The sequence below is a fragment of the Mustelus asterias genome, chromosome 3 (genome assembly GCF_964213995.1).
Source record: "Mustelus asterias chromosome 3, sMusAst1.hap1.1, whole genome shotgun sequence".
Lineage (NCBI taxonomy): Eukaryota > Metazoa > Chordata > Chondrichthyes > Carcharhiniformes > Triakidae > Mustelus > Mustelus asterias.
In genome coordinates, this window is record NC_135803.1 from 73,009,033 (window position 1) to 73,026,829 (window position 17,797).

The 17,797-nt window shown below is 52.3% G+C and overlaps 1 protein-coding gene across 1 annotated transcript in view; it reads right to left on the minus strand.

The window, feature by feature from the left end:
• Positions 1 to 13,350, minus strand: part of ppp1r7 (protein phosphatase 1, regulatory (inhibitor) subunit 7) — a 36,817-nt gene extending 23,467 nt beyond the window's left edge. Inside the window, exons 1-3 of the mRNA XM_078209200.1 lie at positions 13,251 to 13,350; positions 8,596 to 8,706; positions 1,531 to 1,586 (exon numbers count right to left, since the gene is read on the minus strand). Of these exons, the coding sequence (XP_078065326.1) occupies positions 1,531 to 1,586; positions 8,596 to 8,706; positions 13,251 to 13,314 (231 nt within the window). The 5' untranslated portion in view covers positions 13,315 to 13,350. The remainder of the gene's footprint in view (positions 1 to 1,530; positions 1,587 to 8,595; positions 8,707 to 13,250) is intronic.
• Between the last annotated feature and the right edge of the window lie 4,447 nt (positions 13,351 to 17,797).

Below are 17,797 nucleotides of genomic sequence, written 5' to 3' on the forward strand. Positions count from 1 at the left end.
GATTACCTGGTTAATAGCACATTGCTATTCATTAAACCTTGCTGTGTGCAAATTGGCTGCAGCAATTCTGAGAGAGAATATTTCAAAATGCTTCATTGGTTGCAAAGCATTGAGAAGTTCATGAAAGGCACCACAAGTGGAAGGTTTTCTTCCTTGAAAGCAGTGGGTATTGGTCCATAGTCCGAACAGAGCAAGTGTATATTCAGGTGCTAAGCTGAGTCCAGTTTATCTACAAACTGGCACTTTACGGAGATTTGAATGCTATTGCCAGCAACGCTTCAAAGTAGAACACAATTTTCCAAAAAAAAGGAATTACATCAATATTGTATTATTCATTTCACTATCAACTATGCAAAATAGCATCTGGTGCATCTTAAAATTATAACATCTCAGTAATAACATGCTTCATTTATCATAAGCAAAGTTACTCCTTACAGCACAAGATCACTCATTTCAATCCAGTGCACCTTAACAAAAGTACACTACTCGAAAGACTAATCAGATCATCCCTTACTCTACTTTCCTCATGTGATACAGCCCAGTACTGAGAACGGAGTCACGTGGCAGCAAAGGGAAACACCCAACTGACTGCAGGGTTGATGCACTTCTGGCACATGGAAGCAACAGATAAGGATCTGATCAATCAGATTACTTAATGAATCAAATAGGATTATGAGCGAGGTGTGCCCTGGGAGATATGGTTAATGAAAGACTAAAGCTTTCATTAACTTTAATGAAGTTGACATTAAAGTTAATGAAAATTAATCTCTTAATGAAAGAGATGATTCACTGAGAATCACATTCAGAGCACATTAGAGACTAATAATATGAAGATCTACTTGAAAGGTCTTGGGTGAAATGCTGTATGCAGAGAATATCAGTGGGTGAATCTTCAAAAATAACTGATAACATTGGGAAAGACTCACTCACTAACGTTTTAGGCAACTGTGACCCTTGGCTACAATCCACCAAAACTGATATTTGTGTAGGCTCTTCTGAGTAACCATAATTGTCAACTCCCCAGTGCAAATACCGTTTTGAACACGTCGGGTAACCAGCCATTCACTTCCAGAATAATAGCATTACAACCACTTAAATTCACAAATGGCTTGATCTCTTTCTCCAAGGATCCACAAATGTTAATGTCTTCACCTGAACAGCAACTTAATGAAGACAGCACATTGCCACTGCCACAGATCTAACTAAATGGATTTGGTGCTGCAAGTGAGGAAATGAACAGTAACAAAGTCAACCAGAAGAGCGCACATTCACCCATTAGCTGTTAACATGCGAGAGGATGTTAGCCAGAGTTTGGGTGTTTCCAAGGGCACAGGACAGTCAACATTGGAATCTAGCTTCACTCAACAGCAGCAAATTCATGAAGATGACCAACCCACCATGGCACTTTCCTTAAAGAACAGTGTACCAGAGTAACTAGATCAGGCACCCCAACATTCCAGGCAGTGTGCAGTCACAACTTATATCTGCAATCCTCAATATATCAAAACTTTTTTTTAAAAGGTGACTTACTTCCGCTTCAGGATCTAAAATGATGGTGTCGATATCAACTGGAGTGTCTGGCTCTCCTGAAATAGAATTTAGCATTTTTAATTAGCCTAATCAATATTAATATTTCTGTTCTGAAACACAAAACCAAAGACAATTACACTTCTCGCCGCAAAAAGTTTATTCAGCAACATTGGGAAAGCAGACTTGGGTCAGAGATCCATTGCCAATGAGTGTCTGATGTCATGATTCAGATCTGGTCCTTTAATCTACTGTTCAAAGAGGATGGTGTGGTAAATAGCAAGGAGGAAAACCTTAGATTACAAGACAGTATAGATGGGCACAACAGTGTGAGGTTATGCATTTTGGGAGGACTAACAAGGCAAGGAATACATAATGAATAGTAGGACACCAGGAAGTACAGAGGAACAGAGAGATCTTGGGATGCATGCCCATAAATCCCTGAAGGCTGCAGGACAGGTAGATAAGGTGGTTGAGAAGGTATATGTGATACTTGCCTTTATTAGCCGAGGAATAGAACATAAAAGCAAGGAAGTTATGTTTGAGCTACATAAAATGCTCATTAGATCACAGTTGGAGTACTGTGTGCAGTTCAGGTCATCACACTATAGGAAGAATGTGACTGCAGTAGAGAAGATGAAGAGGAGATTGAACAGGATGTTGCCAGGGCTGGAGTGTTTCAGGTATGAAGAGAGGCTTGTTAGGCTAGGGTTGTTTTCCTTAGAGCAGAGAAGGCTGAGGGGGGAACCTAGTTGAGATATACAAAATTATGAAGGACATAGATAGGGTAGATAGGAAGGAGCTTTGTCCCTTAGTAGAGGGGTCAATAACCAGAGAGCATAGATTTACGGTAAGGGGCAGGAGTTTTATAGGGGATCTGAGGAAAAACCTTTTCACCCAGAGGGTGGCGGAAATCCAGAACTCACTGCCTGCAAGAGTGGCAGAGACGGGAACCCTCAACAGTTAAGAAGCATTTAGATGAACACTTGAAATGGCATTGGATACAAGGCTACGGACCAAGAATAGATAGGTGCTTGATGGCCGACGCAGACACGATGGGCCATAAGGTCTCTTTTTGTGATGTAAAACTCTAGGACTATGTTTCCTCTTGCAACAGATTTAAAATTAAAACAAATGCAACTGCAGCTTTCTCCTCCCTGAATTTCTTTATCCTCCATGCTTCTAACATACGTGGATTTTAAATGTTAATTTCTCACTATTTTTATACCTTTGTTCATTCCTGCATTTTCTCTCTCCTGTCTTACTGTTGTCTACAGTGCAGTGTACAAGCCATTTATCACCTCAGCTAGCACTCCCAAGTTGCTTTTCTCTCTTCCCCATTACGGACGTTTTCAATATTCTCTGGGACTGAATTCTCCAGGCTCACTAGTCTCTCCCACACTGCCAGAGTGTTTCAATCCAGCGGGGATTACACTAGCTCCCCACTTTCAGGAAGCTGGTGGCCTGACCCTGCTGGAGTGAAGGGAGGGGTAATAGGAGTCCCATGGGCATGGGCACCCTGGCAGTGCCAGCCTAGGCACTTCCCATTGGGCATAGGGCAGTGTAAAGGGAAGGTCTGATAGGGCGGGGCCTAGGAGCGATCAGTGGGGGGGGGGGGGTCCCACTTCCACTCTGCCATTGAGATCAGTGACCTAAGGAGGGAGGCCAGTGATTGGGGCAGGCTGGGGGGGGGGGAGGGGGGGGGTCGCGGCTGGCCCAGAAATGGTCGGGGGCCCGCAATCGGGCTGTGGGTGGGGGGGGGGGGGGGTTTCTGGGGCCCGCAATCGGGCTAGGGGGGGGGGGGGGGGGGGGGGCCTCAGAGGGCAGCATTGTGGGGGTCACAGGGCTTGCCAGTGATTGGGAGGCTGACAGTGCGGGCCACTGGTTTCAGCCTCCCGGGCGGGAATAGGCCCCGCCCATTGATTTATTTTTTTTATTCATTAGTGGGACATGGGCGTCGCTAGCTGCCCATTCCTAATTGCCCTTGAGAAGGTGGTGGTGAGCTGCCTTCTTGAATCACTGCAGTCCATGTGTTGTGGGTTGACCCACAATGCCGTTAGGGAGGGAATTCCAGGATTTTGACCCAGCAACTGCAAAGGAACAGTGATATATTTCCATGTCAGGATGGTGAGTGGCTTGGAGGGAAACCTGCAGGTTGTGTTCCCATTTATCTGCTGCCCTTGTCCTTCTAGATGGAAGTGGTCGTGGGATTGGAAGGTGCTGTCTAAGAATCTTTGGTGAGTTACTGCATTGCATCCTGTAGATAGTACACACTGCTGCTACTGAGCGCCGGTGGTGAAGAGATTGAATGTTTGTAATATGGTGCCAATCATGCGGGCTGCTTTGTCCTGGATGGTGTCAAGCTTCTTGAGTGTTGTTGGAGTTGCACCTATCCAGGCAAGTGGGAAGTATTCCATCACACTCCTGACTTGTGCCTTGTAGATGGTGGATAGGCTCTGGGGAGTCAGGAGGTGAGTTACTCGCCCCAGTATTCCTAGTCTCTGACCTGCATTTGTAGCCACTGTGTTTATGTGGCGTGTCCAGTTGAGTTTCTGGTCAATGGTAACCCCAAGGATGTTGACAGTGGGGGATTCAGTGATGGTTCCACCATTGAATGTTAAGGAGCAGTGGTTAGTGTCTCTTATTGGTGATGGTCATTGCCCGGCATTTGTGTGGCGCAAATGTTATTTGCCACTTGTCAGCCCAAGCGTGGATATTGTCCAGATCTTGTTGCATTTGAACATGGACTGCTTCAGTATGAGAAGTCGCGAATGGTGCTGAACATTGTGCCATCATCGACAAACATCCCCACTTCTGCCTATATAAAGGAGGGAAAGTCATTGATGAAACAGCTGAAGATTGTTGGGCCAGGACACTACCCTGAGGGACTCCTGCAGAGATGTCATGGAGCTGAGATGACTGACCCTCCACAACCATCTTCCAATGTACCAGGTATGAATCTAACCAACAGAGAGTTTGCCCCCTGATACACATTGATTCCAGTTTTGCTAGGGCTCCTTGATGCCACACTCAGTCGAATGCGGCCTTGATGTCAAGGGCTGTCACTGTCGCTCTCACCTCTCCTATAATGATATTTGCGCTGGTGGCCTCTGTAGTGCACAGAGTGTGAAAGATTCTAGTCTGAATCCCACTGAAAACCAACATGAATTACTCCAGTTTTCACGCAAATTCAACACTTAGATTTTTGGGGAGAAACTTCCGGCCTAAATTTCTGAATTTTGTGCCACAGTACATAATTTTTGTACAGTTCCATTAAAGTGAACTATTGCCATTCAAAGGGCAAATACTTTTTTACAGACAAGTTTTTCTACAAATTTGGATCCAAGTGGCTTTCAGCCATCTGTTCTGAATCAGCTGTTCCAAATCTCTGGTACCACAATCCCCTCTGCGACCTCAACTTTGAAGCCCCATCTTCATAGAAATCATAGAAACCCTACAGTGCAGAAGGAGGCCATTTGGCCCATCGAGTCTGCACCGACCACAATCCCACCCAGGCCCTACCCCCACATATTTACCCGCTAATCCCTCTAACCTATGCATCTCAGGACTCTAAGGGGCAATTTTTAACCTGGCCAATCAACCTAACCCGCACATCTTTGGACTGTGGGAGGAAACCGGAGCACCCGGAGGAAACCCACGCAGACACGAGGAGAATGTGCAAACTCCACACAGACAGTGACCCGAGCCGGGAATCGAACCTGGGACCCTGGAGCTGTGAAGCAGCAGTGCTAACCACTGTGCTACCGTGCCGCCCTTGTTTTGATGGACACCCATACTGCTATCAGTGCAGGTCCTTTTCATTGCAAGTGCGTTGTAGTACAGGGCTATTTTTTCACTGCCTGTCTAATAAAAGTGATCCAGTACCTCCACACTAATCCCATAGTGCTTCCATTGCTTCACAGCAAGGTAGAATCGGAGCACAATTTATCTGGTCTTGTACATGCCTTTTCATTTCTTATTGTACCCCTTTCATCTTAGACAGTCATGGCATTATTTATTGTCTATCCCTAACTGCCCTTGGAAAAGTGGAGGTGAGTCACCTTCACGAACTGCTGCTTTTCATCTGTTGGGGTAAGCGTACCTACAGTTACATTCCGCAGCGGTTTGATATTCCGGAATAGTTCTTTAGAGGACAGTTAAGAATCACATTTAAAAGTTTATTTATTAGTGTCACAAGTAAGCTTACGTTAACACTGTGAAAATCCCCTAGTCGACTGAGGGAGAATTTAGCATGGTTAATGGACCTAACCAGCACGTCTTTCAGACTGTGGGAGGAAACTGGAGCACCCAGAGGAAACCCACACAGACATGGGGTGAACGTGCAAACTCCGCACAGTGACCCAAGCTGGGAATCGAAACCGGGTCCCTGGCGCTGAGAGGCAGCAATGCTAACCACTGTGCCACCATGCCACTCAGAGCCTGAAGTCATATGTAGACCAGACTGGCTAAGGGCAGCAGATTTCCTCCCCTGATTAATGAACCAGATAGATTTAATCATCAATCTAGTAGTTTTATGATTACCACATTTTAAATTCCTGATTTATTAATTGAATTTGAATTCTCCCATCTGCTGTGGTGGGATCTGAACTCATCTCTGAACCATTAATCCAGCTATCTGGATTATAAATCCTGTAACGTTACCACAGTTGAAACTTGGAAAATTATAAACTAATAAACAAAACTCAGCGCTAATTTGAATGCAAATCATCTTTGATGAAATGATGGAGAGGATTGATAAGTGGATTGTGGTTGATTCTTTGTGTATGGATTTCCAAGAGGTGTTTGGTAAAGTTTTATATAATGCATTTCTTAGCATACTAGAAGCTCACGGGACAATGGCAGCGTGGAAATGGAATGGGCTGAGGGGCAGAAGGCAGACAGTGGAGGTTGTTTTTTCAGACAGGAAGGAAGTATAGAATCCTAGGGGTTGACAATGGTACTGGGGTATACAGTACATAATTTTAGAGTTTTTAAATTTGGAAACTTAACAGACTCCAGGAGCTGGATAGATTGGTGAGATGGGCACAAACATGGCAGATAAAATTTAAGATGTGGAGATGCCGGCGTTGGACTGGGGTAAACACAGTAAGAAGCTTAACAACACCAGGTTAAAGTCCAACAGGTTTATTTGGTAGCAAAAGCCACACAAGCTTTCGGAGCTGCAAGCCCCTTCTTCAGGTGAGTGGGAATTCTGTTCACAAACAGAGCTTATAAAGACACAGACTCAATTTACATGAATAATGGTTGGAATGCGAATACTTACAACTAATCAAGTCTTTAAGAAACAAAACAATGTGAGTCTCTCCACTCACATTGTTTTGTTTCTTAAAGACTTGATTAGTTGCAAGTATTCGCATTCCAACCATTATTCATGTAAATTGAGTCTGTGTCTTTATAAGCTGTTTGTGAACAGAATTCCCACTCACCTGAAGAAGGGGCTTAGAGCTCCGAAAGCTTGCTTTTGCTACCAAATAAACCTGTTGGACTTTAACCAGATAAAATTTAATGCAGAGAAGTACAAGTGATACATTTTGAAATTAATAATGAGAATAACATGCTTCAATTTTAAAGGGGTGCAGGAACATGAGACATAGGTATCAGTACATAATTTTTAAAAATGTGGCAGGACGATTTGAGACTTAAAAATGTCCATCAAATCCTTGGTTTTATTAAATTGTTTTAAATTTCCATCATCTACTGTATTCTACTTTCTAAAGTATTTTTAGAGAGTAATTGAAATTTCATGCCGCTGCCCTCATTCAGTTAAAGCTGGAAAACATTGAAGAGAACAATGTATTCTCCACGTAAAGTTGCCTTTGTGGGATGGCATGAGGCATGTGCCAGAGCACCAACAAGATGACCAAAAGAAGTCAAGAATCTCTTAGGGAGGAGGAAGAAAAACATCAAGAAACTTTGGCAAAAACCCTGGCAGAATAGAGGGACCAGGAAGTAGATGAAGTTACTCCCTCAGTTTCGAGAGCTGCATTGTCAGGAACAGGAAATTTGGAGGACGGCACAAAATGAAATACAAACATACGAATTGGGAGCAGGAGTAGGCCATTTGGTCCCTCCAGCCTGCATCGAATAAGATCATGGTTGATCAGTGTGTGTTGAGTTCCACATTCCCATCTTGTACCAATAACCATAGATTCTTGTTAGGCAAGGGAATCAATCTGCCTCTGCCTTAAGAATATTCAATGACCCAGCCTATGCCACCTTCTGAGGTAGAGAGTTCCAAAGTCACACAATCCTCAGAAAACATTTCTCCTAATCTCTGTCCTAAAAGGGTGACCCCTAATTTTAGCACAGTGCCCCATAGTTCTAGACTCGCCCACAAGAGGAACCATTCACGTTACTTCGACCCTGTCAAGACCATCCAGGATCTGGTATGCTTCAATCAAGTTAACCCTTCACTCTTCTAAGCTCCAGTGGAATCAAGCCCAGTTTGTCTAACCTATCCTCATACTCATTCCCGGTATCAATCTAGTAAACCTCCTTTGAGCTTCTTCCAATGCATTTACATCCTTTGTTAAATTAGATCAAAAATGCATACAGTTTGAGATGTGGTCTCACCAATGCCCTGTATAACTGAAGCATAACATCTTTACTTTTATGTTTAATTCCTCTTGTAATAAAGAATAGCATTCCATTAGCCTTCTTAATTACTTGCTGTACCTGCATAGGAATTTTTTGTGACATAGGCACTAAAACAGTGACTCTGAACCGGTATGTCACGAGACCCCCCCTCCCCCATGTGCCATGACATATATAAAGGTTAGGAACCACTGCACTAGAACACCCAGATTCCACTGCACCTCAGCATTCTGCAGTCGTTCTCAGGTTATGTAATACTCTGCTTTTATATTCTTCCTGTCAAAGCGAACAACTTCACATTGTCCCACATTATACTCCATCTGCCAACATATGCTCACTCCGTTAGCCCATCCATATCTACCCGCAACCTCCTCATGTCCGCTTCACCACATATTTGCTTCCAATTGGACCTCTATATGCACCATAAAATGTAAAATTAAAGAAGTTTCGTACCTGATGCGTTCCCTCCAGTTCCCCTCAACTTGATATGAGACAACTCATCAATAGTTCCTTTTTTTCGACCTTCTTCATCCCCAGACTCTTCAGATTCGACTCGTCTGTCAACTGTTAAAAACCACATGGTTACTGTAATTCATTTTGAAACTTTCACCTTCCTAGCATTCATTGGTCTATTTTGCTCCCTGCCACTTTTGCGTTCTCATTCCCATCCTCCTCCTCCTCCGACCCCCCCACCAAACCCCTCCATCACCTCACTCAACCTCTCACTCATTTCCTTGTACTCATCTAAAGCCCCTCGATTTATGTTTCCCCATTCCCACGCCTCTAACACGGCCCGCCCTAGGTCACACCCTTTCCTCATCTCCTCAATCCCCAGCTCTTCATGCATTCATTCACCTGCCTTCTGCTCGTCACAGACACCCTGCCTTAACCTATCATTCAACCTCCTACCCACACGAGTCTGTCACTCACTCTCTCCACCATCTTCAACAGCTCCTCCCATCCTCTAACCCTCACCCTCCCAGCATCTTCCTTACTAACATAAATCCCCATACTTCACTCACTCATCCAATTACCTCAACTGTCCTCAATTGCTGCCTCTTCTTTCCCCAGCTCACCCTCTCCATCCCACTCAACCACCTCGCTGCCCCCTCCACCCATCCTTCCACCCACCAACCTTCCTACCCCCCCCACCATCCCACCTCCCCTCTCCCTATCTGCCAACCATCCAACCCCACTCTCTCCACCTGCCAACCATCCCACCCTCCTTTCCCCAAGTCCATCCCGACCGCCCCCGAGTCATTCCGACCCCCCCCCTCGAGTCATCCCGACCCCTACCACCCCCCACACCGAGTCCATCCCGATCTCCCCCCCCGCCCCGCGAAATCCATCCCTCCACCGACTCCCCGAGTCCATCCCTACCAACGCGCCCCCTCCCCCCCTCGGGGCCAACCCGACTGCCCCCTCCCGTGTCCATCCCGACCCCCCCACGTCATCCCGACCCACCCCCAGAATCCATCCCGACCCCCCCCTTCCGAGTCCATCCCGACCCCCCCTCCGAGTCCATCCCGATCCCCCCCTTCCGAGTCCATCCCGACCCCCCCGCCCCCGCCGAGTCCATCCCGACCCCCACCCTTCCGAGTCCATCCCAACACCCCCCCCGCCGAGTCCATCCCGATCCCCCCCCCGCCGAGTCCATCCCGATCCACCCCCCCCCGCCGAGTCCATCCCGATCCACCCCCCCCGCCGAGTCCATCCCGATCCACCCCCCCCCCGCCGAGTCCATCCCGATCCACCCCCCCCCCCCCACCCCCCGAGTCCATCCCGACCCACCCCCCCCCGCCGAGTCCATCCCGACCCCCCCCCACCCCCCCCCGCCGAGTCCATCCCGACCCCCCCCCCCCCGCCGAGTCCATCCCGACCCCCCCCCCCCCGCCGAGTCCATCCCGACCACCCCCCCCCCCGCCGAGTCCATCCCGACCCCCCCCCGCCGAGTCCATCCCGACCCCCCCCCGCCGAGTCCATCCCGACCCCCCCCCCGCCGAGTCCATCCCGACCCCCCCCCCGCCGAGTCCATCCCGACCCCCCCCCCCCCCCCCCCCCCGAGTCCATCCCGACCCCCCCCCCGCCGAGTCCATCCCGACCCCCCCCGCCGAGTCCATCCCGACCCCCCCCCCCCGCCGAGTCCATCCCGACCCCCCCCCCCGCCGAGTCCATCCCGACCCCCCCCCCCCCCGCCGAGTCCATCCCGACCCCCCCCCCCCCCCGCCGAGTCCATCCCGACCCCCCCCCGCCGAGTCCATCCCGACCCCCCCCCCGCCGAGTCCATCCCGACCCCCCCCCCGCCGAGTCCATCCCGACCCCCCCCCCCGCCGAGTCCATCCCGACCCCCCCCGCCGAGTCCATCCAGACCCCCCCCCCCCCGAGTCCATCCCGACCCCCCCCCCGCCGAGTCCATCCCGACCCCCCCCACCCCCCCCCGCCGAGTCCATCCCGACCCCCCCCCCCCCCGCCGAGTCCATCCCGACCCCCCCCCCCGCCGAGTCCATCGCGACCCCCCCCCCGCCGAGTCCATCCCGACCCCCCCCCCCGGCCGAGTCCATCCCGACCCCCCCCCCCCCCCCCCGCCGAGTCCATCCCGACCCCCCCCCCCCGCCGAGTCCATCCCGACCCCCCCCCCGCCGAGTCCATCCCGACCCCCCCCCCCCCCGCCGAGTCCATCCCGACCCCCCCCCCCGCCGAGTCCATCCCGACCCCCCCCCCCCGCCGAGTCCATCCCGACCCCCCCCCCCGCCGAGTCCATCCCGACCCCCCCCCCCCCCGCCGAGTCCATCCCGACCACCCCCCCCCCGCCGAGTCCATCCCGACCCCCCCCCCCCCCGCCGAGTCCATCCCGACCCCCCCCCCCCCCGCCGAGTCCATCCCGACCCCCCCCCCCGGCGAGTCCATCCCGACCCCCCCCCCCCCCGCCGAGTCCATCCCGACCCCCCCCCCCGGCCGAGTCCATCCCGACCCCCCCCCCCCCCCGTCCATCCCGACCCCCCCCCCCCCCCGTCCATCCCGACCCCCCCCCCCCCCGTCCATCCCGACCCCCCCCCCCCCGTCCATCCCGACCCCCCCCCCCCCGTCCATCCCGACCCCCCCCCCCGACCGCCCCCCCCCCGTCCATCCCGACCGCCCCCCCCCCGTCCATCCCGACCCCCCCCCCCCCGTCCATCCCGACCCCCCCCCCCCCGTCCATCCCGACCCCCCCCCCCCGTCCATCCCGACCCCCCCCCCCCCGTCCATCCCGACCCCCCCCCCCCCCGTCCATCCCGACCCCCCCCCCCCGTCCATCCCGACCCCCCCCCCCCCCGTCCATCCCGACCCCCCCCCCCCCCGTCCATCCCGACCCCCCCCCCCCGTCCATCCCGACCCCCCCCCCCCGTCCATCCCGACCCCCCCCCCCGTCCATCCCGACCCCCCCCCCCCGTCCATCCCGACCCCCCCCCCCGTCCATCCCGACCCCCCCCCCCGTCCATCCCGACCCCCCCCCCCCCGTCCATCCCGACCCCCCCCCCCCCCGTCCATCCCGACCCCCCCCCCCCGTCCATCCCGACCCCCCCCCGTCCATCCCGACCCCCCCCCCCCCGTCCATCCCGACCCCCCCCCCCCCGTCCATCCCGACCCCCCCCCCCCGTCCATCCCGACCCCCCCCCCCCGTCCATCCCGACCCCCCCCCCCCGTCCATCCCGACCCCCCCCCCCCGTCCATCCCGACCCCCCCCCCCCGTCCATCCCGACCCCCTCCCCCCCGTCCATCCCGACCCCCCCCGCCGAGTCCATCCCGACCCCCCCCCCCCCGCCGAGTCCATCCCGACCCCCCCCCCGCCGAGTCCATCCCGACCCCCCCCCGCCGAGTCCATCCCGACCCCCCCCCGCCGAGTCCATCCCGACCCCCCCCCCCGCCGAGTCCATCCCGACCCCCCCCCCGCCGAGTCCATCCCGACCACCCCCTCCCCCGCCGAGTCCATCCCGACCCCCCCCCGCCGAGTCCATCCCGACCCCCCCCCGCCGAGTCCATCCCGACCCCCCCCCCGCCGAGTCCATCCCGACCCCCCCCCCGCCGAGTCCATCCCGACCCCCCCCCCCCCCCCCCCCGAGTCCATCCCGACCCCCCCCCCGCCGAGTCCATCCCGACCCCCCCCGCCGAGTCCATCCCGACCCCCCCCCCCCGCCGAGTCCATCCCGACCCCCCCCCCCCCGCCGAGTCCATCCCGACCCCCCCCCCCCCGCCGAGTCCATCCCGACCCCCCCCCCCCGCCGAGTCCATCCCGACCCCCCCCCCCCCGCCGAGTCCATCCCGACCCCCCCCCCCCCGCCGAGTCCATCCCGACCCCCCCCCCCCCGTCCATCCCGACCCCCCCCCCCCCGTCCATCCCGACCCCCCCCCCCCCCGTCCATCCCGACCCCCCCCCCCCGCCGAGTCCATCCCGACCCCCCCCCCCCCGTCCATCCCGACCCCCCCCCCCCGTCCATCCCGACCCCCCCCCCCCCCGTCCATCCCGACCCCCCCCCCCCCCGTCCATCCCGACCCCCCCCCCCCCCGTCCATCCCGACCCCCCCCCCCCCCCGTCCATCCCGACCCCCCCCCCCCCCGTCCATCCCGACCCCCCCCCCCCCCCGTCCATCCCGACCCCCCCCCCCCCCCTCCATCCCGACCCCCCCCCCCCTCCATCCCGACCCCCCCCCCCCCTCCATCCCGACCCCCCCCCCCCCTCCATCCCGACCCCCCCCCCCCCTCCATCCCGACCCCCCCCCCCCCTCCATCCCGACCCCCCCCCCCCCTCCATCCCGACCCCCCCCCCCCCTCCATCCCGACCCCCCCCCCCCCTCCATCCCGACCCCCCCCCCCCTCCATCCCGACCCCCCCCCCCTCCATCCCGACCCCCCCCCCCCATCCCGACCCCCCCCCCTCCATCCCGACCCCCCCCGCCGAGTCCATCCCGACCCCCCCCGCCGAGTCCATCCCGACCCCCCCCGCCGAGTCCATCCCGACCCCCCCCGCCGAGTCCATCCCGACCCCCCCCCGCCGAGTCCATCCCGACCCCTCTCTCTCCCTCACCCCCCCTTCTCTCTTTCCCCTTCCCCCTGTCTCTCTCTCTCACTCACTCTCCATGGCCTGCTGCTGCTGCTGCTGCTGTTGGAGCCGCCGCTCCGCTCCATCCTCCGCCATTCTTCACTCCGCCCCAAAACACCGGAAGTTCTTCTCATTGAGTGGCAACCTGTTTGTCCAATAGCAGGGCGGAGTTGAACAGGATTTGCCCAATAGGAGGGAACCTAAGGCGGGGCTAACGCCGTGCCCCCGACAGCAGACTGCGCATGCGTGTCTGCAGTTTGTTGACCCCCAAAGTGGAGTCAGTATCATCTTTATTCAAAATCCCCACAGCATTGAATAAACATGAACGCTGCTTCTATATTCATTATTGGCAGTACTTATGTCTACATGATTCAGACTTTCATTATTATATATCCTCCAACCTCCATTGGAACAGAAGGGACCTTCCAGCCTACTTGGCTATTGGAGAAAATCATAGCTGATTTGGTTGTGGGCTCAACTCCATTCACAACCCCATAACCTTTGATTACCTTGTAGATCAAAAACCTGTCTAACTCAGCCTTGAATAAACCCAATGACCCAGCCTCTACTGCTTTCCCGGGGGGGGGGGGGGGGGGCGAGGACAATTCCACGGACTAATGACCCCCTGAGAGAGAAAAAAAATCTCCTCATTGCCACTTAAAGAGAAGACCCTTCCCCTCCCCGCCCCCGGTTTTAGTCTTGGCAAAGCACTGCTGTGGTTTGCCATTGCCTTTTGCAGTATGGCTGACTAGGAAATCTAAGACTATGACTCCCTCAGGGCCACTGAAGCCTTATTCTATCATCCCTTCTGAAGATCAGCAAAGTCCAAGAATGGAACCTGGAACCTTCTGCTCTAAATAATTCAACAAAACACTTGATGGTAAAATTACCTAGAAAATGCTTTGAAAGAGGTTGACAGATAAACAGATGTTCTTGGTTATCAAGACCCCAAGATTATTTACCAGAAACAGAATATATCCGTATGGAGAATTTGGATAATCAATCTTAATATGCCACTTAGAGATCGGTGTAATGGACACTAAATGGTTGCCTGATGTAAAACTAATCAGTGACATTAACTGCAATTTTTTATTGCAGACATTTAAAGAATGCAATTAAAAATGTAATAAATCAAACTTCCAAAATGCATAACTCTGACAGATTCTAAACTGATACCTACCCCCGTGGAAGCTCCTATACACAGTGTGGAAAAAGCTTTCAAACAGATAGTTCACTAAGACTGTGATGCTGCTTAGACCTAAAAAGAGGGCAATAACAAAATGGCTCAAAGCATATTCTCTATCCAAGTCATGTCATAGAATCATAGAAACCCTACAGTGCAGAAAGAGGCCATCTGGCCCATCGAGTCGGCACCGACCACAATCCCAGCCAGGCCCTACCCCCATATCCCTACACATTTACCCGCTAATCCCTCTAACCTACGCATCTCAGGACACTAAGGGGCAATTTTAGCATAGCCAATCAATCTAACCCACACATCTTTGGACTGTGGGAGGAAACCAGAGCACACGGAGGAAACCCATGCAGACACGAGGAAAATGTGCAAACTCAACACAGACAGTGATCCAAGCCGGGAATCGAACCCAGTTCCCTGGAGGTGTGAAGCAGCAGTGCTAACCACTGTGCTACCGTGTTGCCCGATGTGAAAATTATCATTATGGAATAATGATGGATACAGGTGAAAGAGAAGGTGATATTAACTACTGTTTATGGTCATCCCTCCGCGTGACACTAGTCTACAATAGGGAAAATATAAGGGCAATTTTTGCTTTTGCAGTGTTGAGAGACCAGCAGAAACCTGTCAACCTCTGCATTAAACTCAAGCACTTTACCAGGTTAAACAAGACAAGAGAAGAGTGAGGATTGATGGAGCTGAATAATTGATCGTCTGGAAAATCTTTTGATGCTGAGAAATTTACAAATGCTGCTTTGCATGGGTGAAAAATGGGGAGATAATGGTGGTGTGGTATTGTCGCTGGTCTAGTAATCCAGAGGCCCAGGCTAATCCTCTGGGGACAAAAGGTCCCCAGAAGGTTGCAAAATCTCACTAACTGTCCTGACTGGAGACAATACACATCTCTTTAACCTGTGCTTAACCCTCTCTCCACTCACATTGTCTGTACCTTTAAGACTTGATTACCTGTAAAGACTTGCAATCCAACCATCATCTTGTAAATTGAGTTTGTGTCTTTAGATGCCCTGTTTGTGAACACAAGTCCTCACTCACCTGAAGAAGGAGCTTGAGGCTCCGAAAGCTAGTGCTGCCAAATAAACCTGTTGGACTTTAACCTGGTGTTGTGAGACTTCTTACTGGACAAGGGTCCCACCAAAGTAGCTAGTGGAATTTAATTTTATGAACAATCTCAAATTTGTTCATTGAAATTAATGGCCAGACAGCGTGTCTTAATGACTATCGTCCAGTGACTCTGACGTCCATCATTATAAAGTGCTTCGAAAGGTTAGTCATGGCACAAATCAATTCCAGCCTCCTAGATTGCTTGGATCCACTACAATTCACCTACTGCTGCAACACGTCCAAAGCAGATGCCATCTCCCTGGCCCTACTCTCACCCCTGGAACACCGAGATAACAAAGACACCTATGTCAGACTCCTCTTTATTGACTACAGTTCAGCCTTCAACACCATTATTCCTACAAAACTCAACTCCAAGCTCCATGGTTTGGGGCTCAGCTCCTCCCTCTGCAACTGGATCCCAGATTTCTCAACCCACAGACTGCAATCAGGCAGGTAGAGATTAGGCAAAAACACCTCCTCCTCAATCATCCTCAACACTGGTGTCCCACAAGGCTGAGTCCTCAGCCCCTCACTATAATCCTTATAAATCTATGACTCTGGGGCCAAATTTCCCTCCAACTCGATTTTCAAGTTTGCTGATGACACCATCATAGTGAGTCAGGTCTCAAACAATGATGAGACGGAGTATAGGAAAGAGATGGAGAATCTAGCAAACTGGTGCGACGACAATAATTTCTCCCTCAATGTCAACAAAATGAAGGAAATAGTCATCAACTTCAGGAAGTGTAGTGGAGGACATGCCTCTGTCTACATCAATGAGAATGAAGTAGAAATGGTCAAGAGCTTCACGTTTTTAGGTGTTCAGATCACCAACAACCTGCCCTGATTCCTCCATGCCAACGCTATAGTGAAGAAAGACAACCAACGCCTCTACTTTCTCAGGAGTCTAAGGATATTTGCCATGTCCGCTACAATTCTCACCAACTTTTACAGATGCACAATAGAAAACATTGTTTCTGGTTGTATCATGGCTTGGTATGCTCGTCCAAGACTGCAAAAAACTACAAAGGGTCGTGAACGAAGCCCAGTCCATCACTCAAACCAGCCTCCCATCCATTGACTCTGTCTACACTTCCCGCTGCCTCAGGAAAGTAGCCAGCATAATCAAAGACCCCATACACCCCGTACATACTCTCTTCCATCTTCTTCTGTCAGGAAAAAGATGCAAAAGTCTGAGGACAGGAACCAACTGACTCAAGAAAGCTCCTTTCTTGCTGCCATCAGACTTTTGAATAGACCTACCTCACATTAAGTTGACCTTTTTCTACATCCTAGCTATGACTGTAACACTACATTCTGCACTCTCTCCTTTCCTTCTCTATGTACAGTATACTTTATCTGTATAGTGTGCAAGAAACAATTTTTTCACTGTATACCAATACATGTGACAATAATAAATCAAGTCAAATCAAACCCAAAGGAATTATATAGCTGGCCTCAGTAATGATGAGCGTGAAATTATCATTGATTGTTGTAAAAAAAAATCTGGTTCACTAATGTTCTTTAGAGAAGAAAGTCTGCTATTCAGTCTAGTCTGGCCTAGATATGACTCCAAACCTGCAGAATGTGGTTCTTAACCGCCCTCAGAAATGACTGAGCAGGCCACTCAAGGGAAATGAGGGATGGGCAACAAATGCTACCTTTACCCACGTTGCATGAAAGAAAAAACAATGTTTTTTGCTGACAAGACATGTTCTAAGAGTACATTTTCACTGCTTTTGAGGTGATTTCTGAGATTTTAGGGACCATTTCTGCTGTACCTTGGATTCTTTCAACTTTGACCTGCACTTTGCAGATTTCAGTCTGCTCAGCAGCACATGAGCCACTTGTGCAGCTCTGCATTGGACTTCTGATGAGGAACAAGAATAGAAACAGCTGCAGGAGCAGCAGCAGTCTTCTCATCAGCTACCTGTCACTCTGCAGGACAGAGGGGATGAACACAGAGCTCCAGCTTCCAGTAGGCAATGATTCAGCATGGTGCTTGAGGCAGGGAATTACTAAGCATCAGTGCCTCATGAGGCTCACACTTTCACGGCAGGTGGTTGAAGACATTTTCAGACTCCTGAAACAAGCCCTCCTTCCAAGGGGGCCAGACGCTTGCCAATCATGAAGCAAGTCACCAGAACCCTCAATTTCTTCAACTCTGGGCTCCTCAAGAGATCAGCTGGTGAAATCTACAGGATTTCACCATTTGCTGCCTAGATGCACATCTCCCAGGACCAATGCCACATTCACAATGAG